Source organism: Hemiscyllium ocellatum, chromosome 3 (genome assembly GCF_020745735.1).
Source record: "Hemiscyllium ocellatum isolate sHemOce1 chromosome 3, sHemOce1.pat.X.cur, whole genome shotgun sequence".
In the NCBI taxonomy this organism is placed as follows: domain Eukaryota; kingdom Metazoa; phylum Chordata; class Chondrichthyes; order Orectolobiformes; family Hemiscylliidae; genus Hemiscyllium; species Hemiscyllium ocellatum.
Genome location: NC_083403.1, coordinates 143,374,768 through 143,389,702, shown reverse-complemented (window position 1 = coordinate 143,389,702; position 14,935 = coordinate 143,374,768). Strand labels below are relative to the sequence as shown.

Below are 14,935 nucleotides of genomic sequence, written 5' to 3'. Positions count from 1 at the left end.
TCTAAATTGATTGAGTGTGATCACATACTTTAACCAGGAGGTTACATTGCTCTCTGCAATGTCATCCTGAATCATCTGAATATATTGGACAGGTGTCGGTTCTTGTATGTGCAGTCACTAGGCGTTGGCGTGTTTGTTGGGATTGCCAGTGGCTGGATGTTGGGGAGATCTCCAGGAGTGTGTGTGTGTGTAATGTGAGCAGTGTCGGGCTTTAGGACTGCACGGAAGCCAGTCTCCGGGAGCCGCTAGCACTCTGCAGTAAAGGAGAGAGAGAGAGAGAGACAGGGAGCTGAAGGAGGCCGCGCCGGCGGTGGGCGAGGGGCGCTGCGAGAAACAGCAGCAGCAGCAGCCGAGGGAACATCTCCAGGCCTGCACTGGCAACCGGTAATTTACACACGGGTCACTGTTCACCTCATCAGCTAATCAATACCTTTTCCGATTGTCAACTTCTGGAAGGGCGATCGCCAAGGTAGAAGCAGGAGAAGCTGGTGATGTGTTTGATTTAATGGGGGCTGAATGGACGGGGAAGGGCTTTGGGGAGGGGAGGGGGAGGGTGGGGGTGAGAGTGTAGAGAGGTTCCATCAGAGAGAGAGGGAGAGAGACAGAGAGCTCTCTGCGGACCGCTCCTCCTGGACATTTTAACGATTGTTCACTTTCACCGTGAACTTGGGGAGGTTTCACTGGGGACAAGCGCCGGGTTTGCCGATGTCATGCAGGAGAGGTGTTCAACACTGATAGGGTTTCCTCCAGGCTAATCTGGCCATGTCTGTCCGTCTGTGTGTGTGTGATTTTTTTCCGTTCCCCCCCCCCCCCGTCTCAAGTCTAGCAGCGGTCAGAAATGTACCTCAGCCTCGGTGCGTGTTAGCATTCACTGCAGCTGAAGCCAGTTTATTATCTGAAGCTTGGCTCTATTCCAGACTCCCACTTGTACAGTCCCCGAGTGCTCGCTTTCTGATAGCGTCCGCCAACCAAAATGGCATCGAATTCCGCATCAGGGTCGCCGCTTTGGTCAATTTCTCTTTCCTAACTGTGCAACAGTAAGTGATCCCTGGAGGATCAGCTCCTGGAACATGGGTAACCTTACCCCCACCTGCCCGCAGATCTGAGTGTGTGTGTGTGTGGGGGGGGGGGGGGGGGTTGGGGGGGTCATGCATGCAAACTACATGCTGCTTCTAGTAATCCAACGAAAATCTATTAAATGTAGTCTGCCTCAGCTAAACATGACACCGTTTCTCAATGACACTGTGATCTGCAGCACAGTACAGTGGCTGTTACTTCCACATGTTACATCATGAACTCCTAACATCTTCAGTGTCCCCTGTTTATTGTAGGTATCAGGATTTTGGGATTCCTTAGTTTCAATTGACTTTGAAAGTTGCCACAGTGAAGTGGGAGCGGATAATTTTCTTTTGCAGAGGGTGCATTTACTGTACTGTCAACCTGCAGATGAATCTATTTCAATTACCCAATAATAATTAACCTTCATAATTGTGGGACATAAATAATTTGGGGATGTCACGTTGTGGATCCATCTTTTACGCGGCTATTTGTAGTGCAGCAGACTGTGAAGGTTAACCTGAAGTTTAAAGACAGCAGACGCCATGTTAGCGAGCTATCCCCAATGATTCTGAATAAAGGAGGGGGGGCGGGGGGGGAGGAGGTGGAGGTAGCAGTGGAAGGCTCCAGAAAATCTCTCTCACTGCCAAGTACAACATCACAAACGGCAGCTCATGGAGGGTTTTCCATTGCAACAGGTGCTCAGTCCCTTATTTTGACGGGGCCGTATTTTTCCGCCCCCCCCCCCCCCCCCCTTCTCCGCCGTGAGTGTTATTGAAGGGCTGATGTACAGACAGCAGCGCTGGTACAGTCAGAATAACTGAGGTCACCGCTTCGGAATCAAAACACAAGGCAAAACCTCTGAATTCGCAATCAGATCGCAGCCCGATTTCCCGGGAAAAGGCCCACACTCTCCATCCTTTATTCTCAAAGATGCAAGTGACGTACAGAAATGTCCCCAATGCTAAAAGACACGGTCTACCCAATCAGTTCCCATGTAGCTACTGTATTTACATCTGTTCGATTGTAGGGATCAACACAGACACTAAAAACAACGCGAACCGCTTCACAAACATTTTAATCTGGCAATGCAATCCCGAACACAATGTGATAGGGACGTGGGATATTTCAGAGGGACCTGGAAGGATCACTCGACTTTGTTATAGATCCCAAACGTTTCCACATGTGGGAAGATCGAGCGAAAGCGATGTAAAGGAAAATGTTGGACGGGGGCTCGCTGCCAGTGAGATCGATGGGAATGAGGGGGGTCTGAGCAGCTAGAGCCGGTGCTGACATTGCTGAGTGAAGATGACAGGGCTTGGGGGGAGAATGGTGAGCGAGCTGAACTTGGAAATGAAACGTTGTTAACAGATTTTTTTAAAAAATAGCATTTTAATTTTAAAAAGAAATAAGGGGTCTGTCTCTCCCTCCCTCTCTCTGTCTCTCTCTCTCCTCTGGCCAAAGCGGGTAAAGCAACAAAATGCGCATTTTGGCAATTTGTCAAACCGCCATGTTATAACAGAGAGGGAGAGAGGGAGAGAGGGAGAAGGGGGGGGGGGGGGGGCACACTGACTCGGTGTAATTGTGGTGGGTTGTGGGGTTTTTTGGAGGCGGAGGTCGGGATGACAATGATGCTCGGTCCGTTGGGGAGCAGCGGGGCGAGTGCTCGCTAGCGGCCGGGGGTTGGCGGGGGGAGCCCGGGCTTTAATGGGAGGATGGGGCTCAGCCACTGTCCAGCTCCTGACTGGGCTCCACTGGCGAAAGCGGCTCTCACTCTCGACCAGGCGGCTGCAGCCACGGGCTACTAAAGAAATGGGAGCATTAATAATAAACCCAGCCCTGATCTGATGGACCCAAAATCAGCTGGTGTGTGTGTGTGTGTGTGTTTATTTTACAGACAAGGGGAAGCTGAACGAGAGGAGGCACTGGTCCCGCCTGGTTCTCTCTGAAATCTAACACCCTCCTCAGTCTGGCCGCATGATGCCATCCAATACCAACACAGCCCCTGCCCTGGAGGAAGGAGTTGGGACCCAGATGGTGAGTTCTGAGGCCGATAGCGGATTCTCTCTCTCTCTCTCTCTGTCTGTCTTTCTTTGTGCTGTTCCGGCTCACGCTCCCTCTTCCTCTCTCTCTCTGTCTCTGTGTGTGTCTGTGAGAGACAGCGAGAACAGCTCCACACCCCACACACCCTGTGCCCCCCCCCCCCCGGCGGTGTGGTGGAGGGCGGGGGTGGTGCTTTGGGGGGGGTGGGGGGGCTCTCTCTGCTCTGGGATCTTGTTGAGCCGCTGGCCGATGCATTCTGGGATTGTCGCATAGCGCAGGCAAAATCCCTCCCCCCCCCCATCAGCCTCTGGCCCTGGGGTGGGGGACACTCTGTACTGCCCTCCCCCACTGCCCCCATTCCCCCCCGCACGGCCACCCCCTCCTTCCCGCACTCCCTCTCCTCTCATTCCGTGGCCATTCCGCCCTTCCCCTCCAACACCATCCTCCTGCCCCAATCCCTGGGAGATGCCCCCCTCCTCCTATGTCCCCCCACCTCCCATGCCCCTCTGGTGCCTGCCTTAATTGACGCCACCTTCCCCATTTCCCACGGCTCCATCACGGGGGTTACGTTAAATTTTACACCCAACCCACTGGACCCTCCCTATTGGAGGGAGAGCGGGAGATCGACTGGTCCCGTTTGAGATGGGGCTGACCGTGGGGTTGGTTACTGACACTGGGTGCGCTCCGTGAGCCAATCAGCTGCAGGGGAGGAGGAGGGAGGTGATCTATTTGATCAGCTGGCAGACCCCCTGGGTTCCCCTCCGTATATTCGGTGTGAGATACAACTGCTGCAACTTGTTGGTCACCTACACGCAGCTGCCCCAACCCGGAAAGCAGTGATTCCTTAAAAGTTTAAAAACTCTTAGGAAGCTGTGCCTTGGTGATAATAGGTCGAGAGTGTTGTATTTTGGTAGGCCCATTTAGAGCTGTTTACAATCGAGGTGTCATATTCTCATCATTGACAGCAATCTTAATCCAGATGACTGGACAAAATGAACCAATCTGGAATTGGACAGTCTCCATCAGAAATGGGTTGGTTGTCTTAAAATCCTAAAGTAGTCAAATAGTTTTTTTTTAAATTAAGAAACACAACTATATTTTCCATACCTAAATATTGGGGGAGAATGAGGTTTTTTTTCAAGTAAGTCTATTTTTCTGTGCCTCGAAATTTCCTGGCATTACAGCTGGCCAACAGTTTAAACAGCAGTTATAGTTTACTTCACTTCTGTAGCATGTTCAATACAATGAGTCTGAGTGAAGCAGCAGTAATTAATAGTGTCATATGGGTCTAAATAACTAACAGTACTAGACCTTCACAAAGTATTTTCGTGTAGAAATCTCAATACAGTTAATTAAACAACAACCAGTAATGAGGGAAAAAAAAGCTTCATTCATTTTCCTTTTCACTTAAGTACCAGCACCACAAATCATTCCTTCAGCAGGTGTCACTCAAACCAAGACTAGCATGGGTCACCTTACCCTCAAAGTGGCTCTCTCACGTTCTTCCTTTCAGCTCAGTATCTCTTATTGTTACATTGCACACATTTGGAAGCTCACTGAATATTTACATTCATTCTATAGTCTAGGTGCAATCAAATAAATACCCTTTCAAGTTGGCAACATACCTGTTTTGCAATTGTATAACTGCATTGCATTAAAAAATGGAAAAATAATCACTGATATTAAATTAAAAAAACTAGGTTACTGATAGAAACTGTACAAAATAGGAACATATAAGCACTGTTTATTTGTAAACTTTATAGATTGAGGTATCAAAAATGATCAATGGAAATGGCCTAACCCAAGGTTTAAAACTAAACAAAGTGATAGAATCTCAAACCAGATAGAGATGTTTCCCTATCAGCCCGATTTACAAAACAAAAGTCTGTTTTATTTTCCTTCTCCCCACCACACCCCCCTCTCCCCCCCCCACCCCCCCCCCCCCCCCCCCCCCACCCGCCCATGGGTACAGGAGACCACATTGTGAGCAGTGAATACAGTAGATTAGATACAATGAAGTACAGATAAATAAGTGTTCCCTGACTTGCTGTGCTTTTCCAGCACCACTCTAATCTTGACTGTAATCCCTAGCATCTGCAGTACCCAATTCCGCTTACCTGTACTTCACTCAATCCAGGTAAAAACAATGGCTGCAGATACTGGAAACCAGATTCTGGTGCTCTTCCTTCACTCAATCTAGTCTATTGGATTTGTTGCTCGCAATGTGGTCTCCTCTACACTGGAGAGACAAAGCATAGACTGGGTGACTGCTTTGTAGAACACTTACGTTCCATCTTTAAAACATATCCTAAGCTTCCACTTGCCTGTCACATCATCACCCTACCCTGTTTCCTGGCCACCATCTCTATCTCAGGCTTGTTACAGTGCTCCAGCGGCTCAGCACAAGCTGGAAGAACAGCACCTCACTTTTCGCTTGAGGGCCCTGTAGCCTCCAGAACTCAATACCAAATTCAATAATGTTGAGGCCTGAGCACCTTCTGCCATAGCTCCCCTCACTCCCACACACTAGGCCCTACCATGACATGGATTATTTTCACCTGAGCCAACCCATTTTCACCCACTGATGGTCCTCATTAGCAGTTTTTCTTTCTCCAAGGCTCACCATTATTCAATCCTTTGTTTGTCTAACTGGTGTTCCCTCCTGTGCTCCATTTCTACATCTTGTTTCCTCCTCCCCCTTCCCCTCTTGCCTCCAGTATATATACCAACATTTCCTCGCTACAATTAGTTGTGAAGAAGAGTCACCAGACCTGAAACATTGATACTGCTTTCTCTCCCCTGTTGCTGCCAGACCTCTGAGTTTCTGCGGGTGTTTTTGTTTCACAGCCCTTTTTGTAAACTGTCTATATTCTGTGACTGCATTTCTCCTTTTCTTAAATCCATCTCCCCAACACTCCACGTTTTTTGTCTGACCATTCTTACCATAGTGTTTCACTGTTTCTTTGTCTTTTTCTTACTACTTGAACTTTCACTCTCTGCATTTCATAGGATTATAATTCTTTGGGTAAATATATGCTTCAACCATGGCCCTTTGGTACTGTCAGTCTGGTTATCATAAAGAAACATCTATCCTTCACACAATGCTTATCAACACAAATGCATGTGTACTAGCTTGGCTGCTACTGCTGTTATTGTGACATTCCAATCACAGCTGTTCTGCTCCCACCTTTATCACAATCCCATATTACACAGAATTAAAATGTTTCACTTTATTTCAAATGTGTTGGAAATGACTGATAACTGTCAAAATAAGCATTTTTATTTTTTAGTCACCTACATTGCATCAACCTTTCAGTGAAAGAATTTAATCTGCAAATTCTTCAACATTGACACTGCCATTATGATACAAACTCGGATGATCAGAGTAGCTAAACAGTGAGCCCTTATATAACCAGTACAGTACAACAAAGCAAAGTTATTAGATCCAGTTTCAAATTCATATAATGGCTATCACATAACATAGTATGGCTAGGTAACTTATCTGAATAAATCAGAAGTCAATTTTTCCAGTAATTGTCAACAAGTTTCGCTGCTCATATTAACATTTTAATCTTTGTTGACACATTTCACTATTTGCACACATTACAAAAGTGCATTGACTGAGGGTAGATTGTCAAATGGCCGTATCGATCCTCTATTCTTGTTCGCAGTCAGTTTTATGTGAAAAATGCAATTGAGATCCTGTCAGCAATAAATGGGCACAAAGTCCAACAAACTCATCACAGATTTCAGGTAGATTCCCAAGAGAATCTGAAGAATATCATTTATTGATGTGGAGGTGCCAGTGTTGGACTGGGGTGGACAAAGTTGAAAATCACACAACACCAGATTATAGTCCAACAGGTTTATTTGGAAGCACTAGCTTTCGGAGCGCTGCTCCTTCATCAGGTGGTCAATCAATTTAGTCTCATTTTCAGTAAAGTTTGATGCTAGCGTAGAAAATGTTTATTTTGGTTAAAAGAGCAAACCTTTGTTTTAAGGTGATAAAAATGGTTTCCTCACTGAATCATCACAATTGTGACTTGTACTTTTGGTGGGAAGGTGTCTTCAAAGTAAAATATTATTACTAGAACAATAAACAGAATTATAAATGGAAATTGTAACAGAAACACAAGTTACAATACTCAGTCCCTTTGGGCTTATATTCAAGTGAAGTTTGTGAAAGGCAATTTATGGTGAAGCTTTCATACAAATGTATCAGCTTCAAAAGTGGTCACTATAGGCTTAGTCATTTGTACAATAAGTCTTACTTCAACTGTGACTCGTAACATTGTATTGAAACCACACTTATGCAAAGTAAGGCTCAATATAAATAATGAAAGTTGTAGCCAGTGGCTATGAAATAATGTAAATCTTGACAAATATAATCTCTGTAAAGCTGTATCACTTTCCCTTGCCAGAAAGATACAATGAAACAATTGTGCTATAGAAAGAGTGAATATGTTTGAATATTAGGTTTAATGTGAACTTTTTAATTTCCCACACGGTATTACAAATTGCACAACGATCACATTCCTTTGGCAGGTCTGCCAACTTTGGGGGAAAAGTATATATTTCATGCAGTTGAGCTCTGCAGTGGTGCCAATTAGCAGTTTATCTCACCCAGCAGGTTGACCAGATCTCCATAACAACCAGTATGTTAGCGTCAAATGCAGCTGGTTCACTACTAAATTTAGTATAAGGCTTGACCTCAGACATCCTTGGATCACTGTGCCTTCTACTGATTTAATTTTATTTTTAAGGCAGAACTAGTAAGGTGAAAGAAATATGTTGACTAACTGGACTGATATTTATCTAAAACATGTTATAAATCACTGGGTATTAAAATATGATAAAGAAAATGCCTCAAATGGCTCCTCATGTGCTATTACATTCCTATTCTGAGTTTAAGGTTAAAGTACATTACTGGTCAATACAATTTAATATCGATGCTGATGCATAAGGTGGGCAAGCAGGGGAGTTATCTTGGTATTCTGTCCAACATTTATTATGAAGACTCAATCAAAAACGTGTAGGACTGATTGTTCCTGTTCCTGTGGAGTTAGGTTGAATGTGGGACTGGGAGCAAAGCTGTAAATTACCGAGTTGGGCAGATGATTCAATGTTTTTCCATCTCACAGAGGTCTTGTAGGAGGTGAGATGAGCACATCTGAGGTTACCTGCCTCGCAGCAAGTTGTCAATTTTTCCCATTAATGAGCTAATATTGCGGTGGGGGTGGAGTGGTGAGTTGTGGAGCAGGCGATGATTTTGCCTCATAGTGTTGAACCCACCTCTGTTAGAGCCAGAGCCCAGCTTTTAATGGGATTGGCTTTGGCACCTGCCAAGAAGCCATCAGTGTCACTTTCACACAGCACAGCACAGACCCATTGTGTGAAAGGCCACAGCTACAAACGCTGCTGTGTAGGTGTTCCTCTCTACAGCATTGGCCTGGGACAGCTGTGGGCCCTGCACCTTTTCTAATGTTCTCAATGCTGCAGTGAACACCTCCATTTTGAGGTATCCTTACAGTCTCCTGCCTCCCTCAGAAATACCCCATCAGAGGTGCCTAAATCAGATAGTCACTGTGTGCCTTCCCACTGGGTCTCCTGTCCCCATGATGCACAAACTGTCCTTAAATGGACAGAGTTTGTAATGACACATTCTTGAGTGTTCTTCCCTTGAAAGATCATGACTGATGTTTCTACAAACTCTTGTCCATTTAAGGACAATGTCTACATCATGGAGATAGGAGGCCCATTAGGAGGGCTCACAGCGATTACCTGAGTGATAGCCCCTGACCATTCTGGGTTCCTGTCTTGAGTTGAGGTTCATGCTAAGAGCCAGTAAAGAAAATTCAGCTTGTTATCTGGGCATCATCACATTGTGAGTTCTTGCTGTCTGCTATTGGCTGCTGTGTTTTACCTTATTACAACAGTAACTCTGATTCACAAGTACTTCTTCAGCTGCAAATAACTTTGGGATGTCTTACGGGTGTGAAGGTGTCTTATAAATGTGATTCTTTCTGATATTTAAGTTGTGGCTAAAAGTTCATAATTTAATTATTACTTGTTTTGTGTAATATATCTTTTATTTGTTAAGTAACTGTTTAATGCAGAAAATATTGCTTTACTGTATCCAGTGATGCTTTACTGTATCCAGTGATGCTTTAAAATTCAATTGACATCCTGGCCAGGAATCCAAATTCCCCTTTGTGTTCATTTAATGAATCGTTTGATACTATCTATGGTACCTTGTTCTAAATGTACAAATTGGTCCTTGCTCTTCCCCTCCCAAGTTAATTAAATATTGTAACATAGATTTGTGTGTCAGGTAGGCTTTCAAGTTTGTTGCATTGTCTTTAATGATGGTTTATATTAGTTATTTTTGTCCTTTTAGTTCAGTTGGTAGTGAATTAGTAATCTTTGCCAAAATTGTTAGAATTAGTATATTCTTATTTATTATTTGTTCTTGTACTTGTAAGTACTCCATTAATTTCAACAACAGATAAATAAGCACACACTTGCTGCTCTGGTATTGTGGTATATATAAGTTATTGTACTATTCAGTAATCAACTATGATATGCAAGTGTTCAGTGATTCTATTATCAATAAGGTATTACATCAGTACATATGCTTGTTTTTGCCATAACCTTAGTAGTGGTGGTGTCACTATCTTTTATCTTCAAGCCATTCTGCATCCATAACGTAAAGATAGAGTTACAAAAATCTTGCTCTCTCATTAGACAGAAAGAGATGGCTGGTGTAGTTTAACCTGAGAATCATCAGGCGAAGGGAGAAGTTGAGAAGGAGAGTCCTTCATGGTAGCCTCAGTTGGTGCAGGAATTGAAACCATTCTGTTGGCATCAGTTTACATTGCAAAGCAGCCATCCAGCCAACCGAGCTAACCAAACTCCTCCCTAAATCCTTATGTCGATGTTGTCCACCCATCTGTTTTTTCTTTTTACCCTCAATTTCTCCTTCAGCTGTTGTCAGAACAAAGCTGGTAGTTCTCCATTTCTGACATCTGCACCAGGCTTTTTCTCTCTGTCTGTATTTCTCAACTCCTGAATTATAACTTGAGATCTCTCATTCATTTGCCTTTCTATCTGTCTAATTCAGTGAGGATATCCCCAGTAGTACCAGACAGTTATCTTATATGCTACTGCTCCTCCTTCATGGTAAACCACTGGACAACTTGGATCAATTCTTATACATTGGGAGTCTCCTTTTAATGAGGACCACCATCTCCAATAACATTCAGCATACTTCAGTGTGCCAGTGCTGCCTTTGGCCATCTGAGGGACAGTGTGTTTGGTGACAAAGACCTCAAACCCAGAACCAAACTCTGTTTACAATGCAGTTGTGCTACCTATTCCTTTGTATGTAACAAATACATGGAAAATGTACAGCACACATCTGAGCTCCCTAGAGAAATATCACCAGTGATGCTTCTACAACATGGTGTGAATCCCATGGTCGAATCAGTGTTCTAATATCAGTGTACTCTCTCAGGCCAACATCATTAGTATTGAGGCACTGATTACTGTCAATCACCTGAATCTCAGTTGATCACATCTTCTGCACATTTGACACAAGAATTCCAAGCAAACTCTTTACTGCTACACTCCATAACAGGAAACAGTTATCAGGAGGGCAGAAAAAAAACACTTCAAGGATGTTCTTCCCTGGAAAAATACAACATTCCCAGTGACCTATTGGAATCTCTCATGCAGGACTAACCAAACTAGTGAAGAAGATAATGCAAAGGTTTCAACCGTCTCACACCTCTCAGTGGAAAGGAGGTCACACATACAAAGCAGCAGGAATGTGTGAAGACCCCAGCAACCAACCCACCTGCCTCTTTAGCTCAACCTTGACAAGGCCACCAGATCCAGGATTGGATGAGTAATTCACTTCAGGACCCTTGATTTCTGAATGAAGAAAGTTATCCTCAGCCTCAAGGGATTGCCTGAAAGAAAGAAAGATGCAATTGCATTAGGGCTGCCTCTGACTCTATTAGCTTCTTTTGTTTTCTGTTCATTGTTATGGGCCTTGCTTAGAATCTGTGGCATACAACTGAGCAGAAATATTCACCATATCAAGTGGGGTAAGAAATAGATCCCATTGTTCACATTTCACAGCTGCAGTTTTTAACTTAATTCAATCATTAATGTAGTATAAGCCAGCTTTAAAATTGTAGGTATCAAAAGTTAGTGTAGAAATGAGTAATACACTGACCATGGCAAAAGTGAGGACTGCAGTTGCTGGAATTCAGAGTCCAGATTAGACACTGACCATATCTAGCCAAAATAGGGAGTTACACTTTCAGTGAAAAGTTAGTAAGGATCTATAAACAAAAACAATTCAACAGCAGAAAAGGCCCTCATATATACAAAGAAAGCAAACCCATTAAATGCTTCCCGGAAAATATTTTGAAGGATTGAACTGGCTCAAAGGTAGAAGACAGAGGGTGGTGGTGGAGGGTTGTTTTTCAGACTGAAGACCTGTGACCAGTGGAGTGCCACAAGGATCGATGCTGGGTCCTCTACTTTTTGTCATTTACTTAAATGATTTGGATGCGAGCATAAGAGGTACAGTTAGTAAGTTTGCAGATGACACCAAAATTGGAGGTGTAGTGGACAACAAAGAGGGTTACCTCAGATTGCAACAGGATTGGGACCAGATGGGCCAATGGGCTGAGAAGTGGCAGATAGAGTTTAATTCAGATAAATGCGAGGTGCTGCATTTTGGGAAAGCAAATCTTAGCAGGACTTATACACTTAATGGTAAGGTCCTAGGGAGTGTTGCTGAACAAAGAGACCTTGGAGTGCAGGTTCATAGTTCCTTGAAAGTGGAGTCACAGGTAGATAGGAAAGTGAAGAAGGCGTTTGATATGCTTCCCTTTATTGGTCAGAGTATTGAGTACAGGTGTTGGGAGGTCATGTTGCGGCTGTACAGGACATTGGTTAGACCACTGTTGGAATACTGCATGCAGTTCTGGTCTCCTTCCTATCGGAAAGATGTTGTGAAACTTGAAAGGGTTCAGAAAAGATTTGCAAGGATGTTGCCAGGTTGGAGGATCTGAGCTACAGGGAGAGGCTAAGCAGGCTGGGGCTGTTTTTCCTGGAGTGTCGGACGCTGAGGGGTGACCTTATAGAGGTTTAAAAAATTATGAGGGGCATAGATAAGATAAATAGACAAAGTCATTTCCCTGGGGTCAGGGAGTCCAGAACTAGAGGGCATAGGTTTAGGGTGAGAGGGGAAAGATATAAAAGAGACTTAAGGGACAACATTTTCACGCAGAGGGTGGTATGTGTATGGAATGAGCTGCCAGAGGAAGTGGTGAAAGCTGATACAATTGCAGCATTTAAGAGGCATTTGGATGGGTATATGAATAGGAAGGGTTTGGAGGGATATGGGCCAGGTGCTGGCAGGTGGGACTAGATTGGGTTGGGATATCTGGTCGGCATGGATGGGTTGGACCGAAGGGTCTGTTTTCATGCTGTACATCTCTATGACTCAATGATTCTATTTCTGGCTGCCATATTTGTTTCTCCGTTAAACTTATGATTTATTTTCAAAAAAGTATACATAATGATAGTGAATGAATTTCAGGCCCAGAGATAGAGATACTATCACAGTGCTACAGGACTTCTCCATTGACTGCATGAAAAGAACAAGCAGGTTGATGTAGAGTAGACAGCCAACTTACTATGGCAGTGAAAACTAAAATCCTCTCCATAGAGTCATTGAGATGTACAGTATGGAAACAGACCCTTCGGTCCAACTTGTCCATGCCAACCAGATATCCTAACGTACTCTTGCTTCATTTGCCAGTACTTAGCCCATATCCCTCTAAACCCTTCCTATTCATAAAACCATCCAGATGTCTTTTGAATGCTGTAATTGTATCAGCCTCCACCACTTCCTCTGGCAGATCATTCGACACACGCACCACCCTCTGTGTGAAAGTATTCCCCCTTAGGTCCCTTTTATATTCTTTCTCCTCTCACCCTAAACCTATGCCCTTGAGTTCTGGACTCCCCCAACCCAGAGAAAAGACCTTGTCTACTTATCCTATCCTTGCCCCTCGTGATTTTATAAACCTCTATAACGTCACCCCTCAGCCTCCAATGCTCCTGGGAAAACAGCATTTAATAAGGAATTGGAATCCCTTGTTGAAGGGAAGAAGGCGGCCTATGTAAAGATGAGGCGTGAAGGTTCAGTTGGGGTGATTGAGAGTTATAAGGTAGCCAGGAAGGATCTAAAGAGTGAGCTAAGAGCAGCAAGGAGGGGACATGAAAAGTCCTTGGTTGGTAAGATTAGGGAAAACCCAAAGGCTTTCTATAGGTATGTCAGGAATAAAAGAATGACTAGGGTAGGAATAGGTCCAGTCAAGGATAGTAGTGGGAAGTTGCGTGTGAGGCTGAAGAGATTGGGGAGACACTGAATTAATACTTTTCGTCAGTATTCACTCAGGAATAGGACATTGTTGCTGATGTGAATACTGAGTCACAATTAATTAGAATGGATGGTTTTGAGGTATGTAGGGAAGAGGTGTTGGAAATTCTGGAAAGGGTGAAAATAAATAAGTCCCCTGGGCCTGATGGCATTTATCCTAGGATTCTCTGGGAAGCAAGGGAGGAGATTGCAGATCCATTGGCCTTGATTTTTATGTCCTCGTTGTCTACAGGAATAGTGCCAGAAGACTGGAGGATAGCAAATGTGGTTCCCTTGTTCAAGAAAGGGAGTAGGGATAACCCTAGTAACTATAGGCCAGTGAGTCTCACTTCTGTTGTGGGCAAAGTCTTAGAGAGAATTGTAAGGGATAGGATTTATGAACATCTGGATAGGAATAATGTGATCAAGGATAGTCAGCATGGTTTTGTGAAGGGCAGGTCGTGCCTCACAAACCTTATTGAATTCTTTGAGAAGGTGACTAAGGAGGTGGACGAGGATAAAGTGGTAGATGTGGTGTATATAGATTTTAGTAAGGCGTTTGATAAAGTTCCCCATGGTAGGCTACTGCAAAAAATACAAAGGTATGGCATTGCGGGTGAGTTGGAGGTTTGGATTAGGAATTGGCTGGCTGGAAGAAGACAGAGGGTAGTAGTTGATGGTAAAAGTTCATCTTGGAGTGCAGTTACTAGCGGTGTTCCGCAAGGATCTGTTTTGAGACCACTGCTGTTTGTCATTTTTATAAATGACCTGGAGGAGGGGCTAGAAGGTTGGGTGAGCAAGTTTGCGGATGATACGAAAGTCGGTGGAGTTGTTGACAGTGAGGAAGGATTTGGCAGGTTACAGTGGGATACTCATGAGCTGCAGAGCTGGGCAGAAAGGTGGCAAATGGAGTTCAATGTAGGTAAGTGTGAAGTGATTCACTTTGGTAAAAGTAACAAGAAGATGGAGTACTGGGTTAATGGTCGGATACTTGGTAGTATGGATGAGCAGAGGGATCTTGGTGTCCATGTACACAGATCTCTGAAAGTTGCCACCCAGGTAAATAGTGCTGTGAAGAAGGCATATGGTGTACTGGGCTTTATTGGTAGAGGAATTGAGTTCCGGAGTCCTGAGGTCATGTTGTAGTTGTGTAAGATTCTGGTGTGGCCGCATCTGGAGTATTGTATGCAGTTTTGGTCGCCATACTATAGGAAGGATGTGGAGCACTGGAATGGGTGCAGAGGAGGTTTACCAGGATGTTGCCTGGTATGGTAGGAAGATCGTATGAGGAAAGGCTGAGGCACTTGGGTCTGTTTTCATTGGAGAAGAGAAGGTTTAGGGGTGACTGGATAGAGGTGTACAAGATGATTAGGGGTTTAGATAGGGTTGACCATG

General features: G+C 44.2%; 1 protein-coding gene across 10 annotated transcripts in view; it reads left to right on the top strand.

Moving 5' to 3' along the window:
* The first annotated feature begins 272 nt into the window (after positions 1–272).
* dnmt3ab (DNA (cytosine-5-)-methyltransferase 3 alpha b) overlaps positions 273–14,935 on the top strand; it is a 608,585-nt gene continuing 593,922 nt past the window's right edge. For all 10 annotated transcript variants that reach the window (XM_060854172.1, XM_060854193.1, XM_060854182.1 and 7 more), the window contains exons 1-2: positions 273–384; positions 2,954–3,093. In XM_060854172.1, the coding sequence (XP_060710155.1) occupies positions 3,034–3,093 (60 nt within the window). In that variant the 5' untranslated portion in view covers positions 273–384; positions 2,954–3,033. The remainder of the gene's footprint in view (positions 385–2,953; positions 3,094–14,935) is intronic.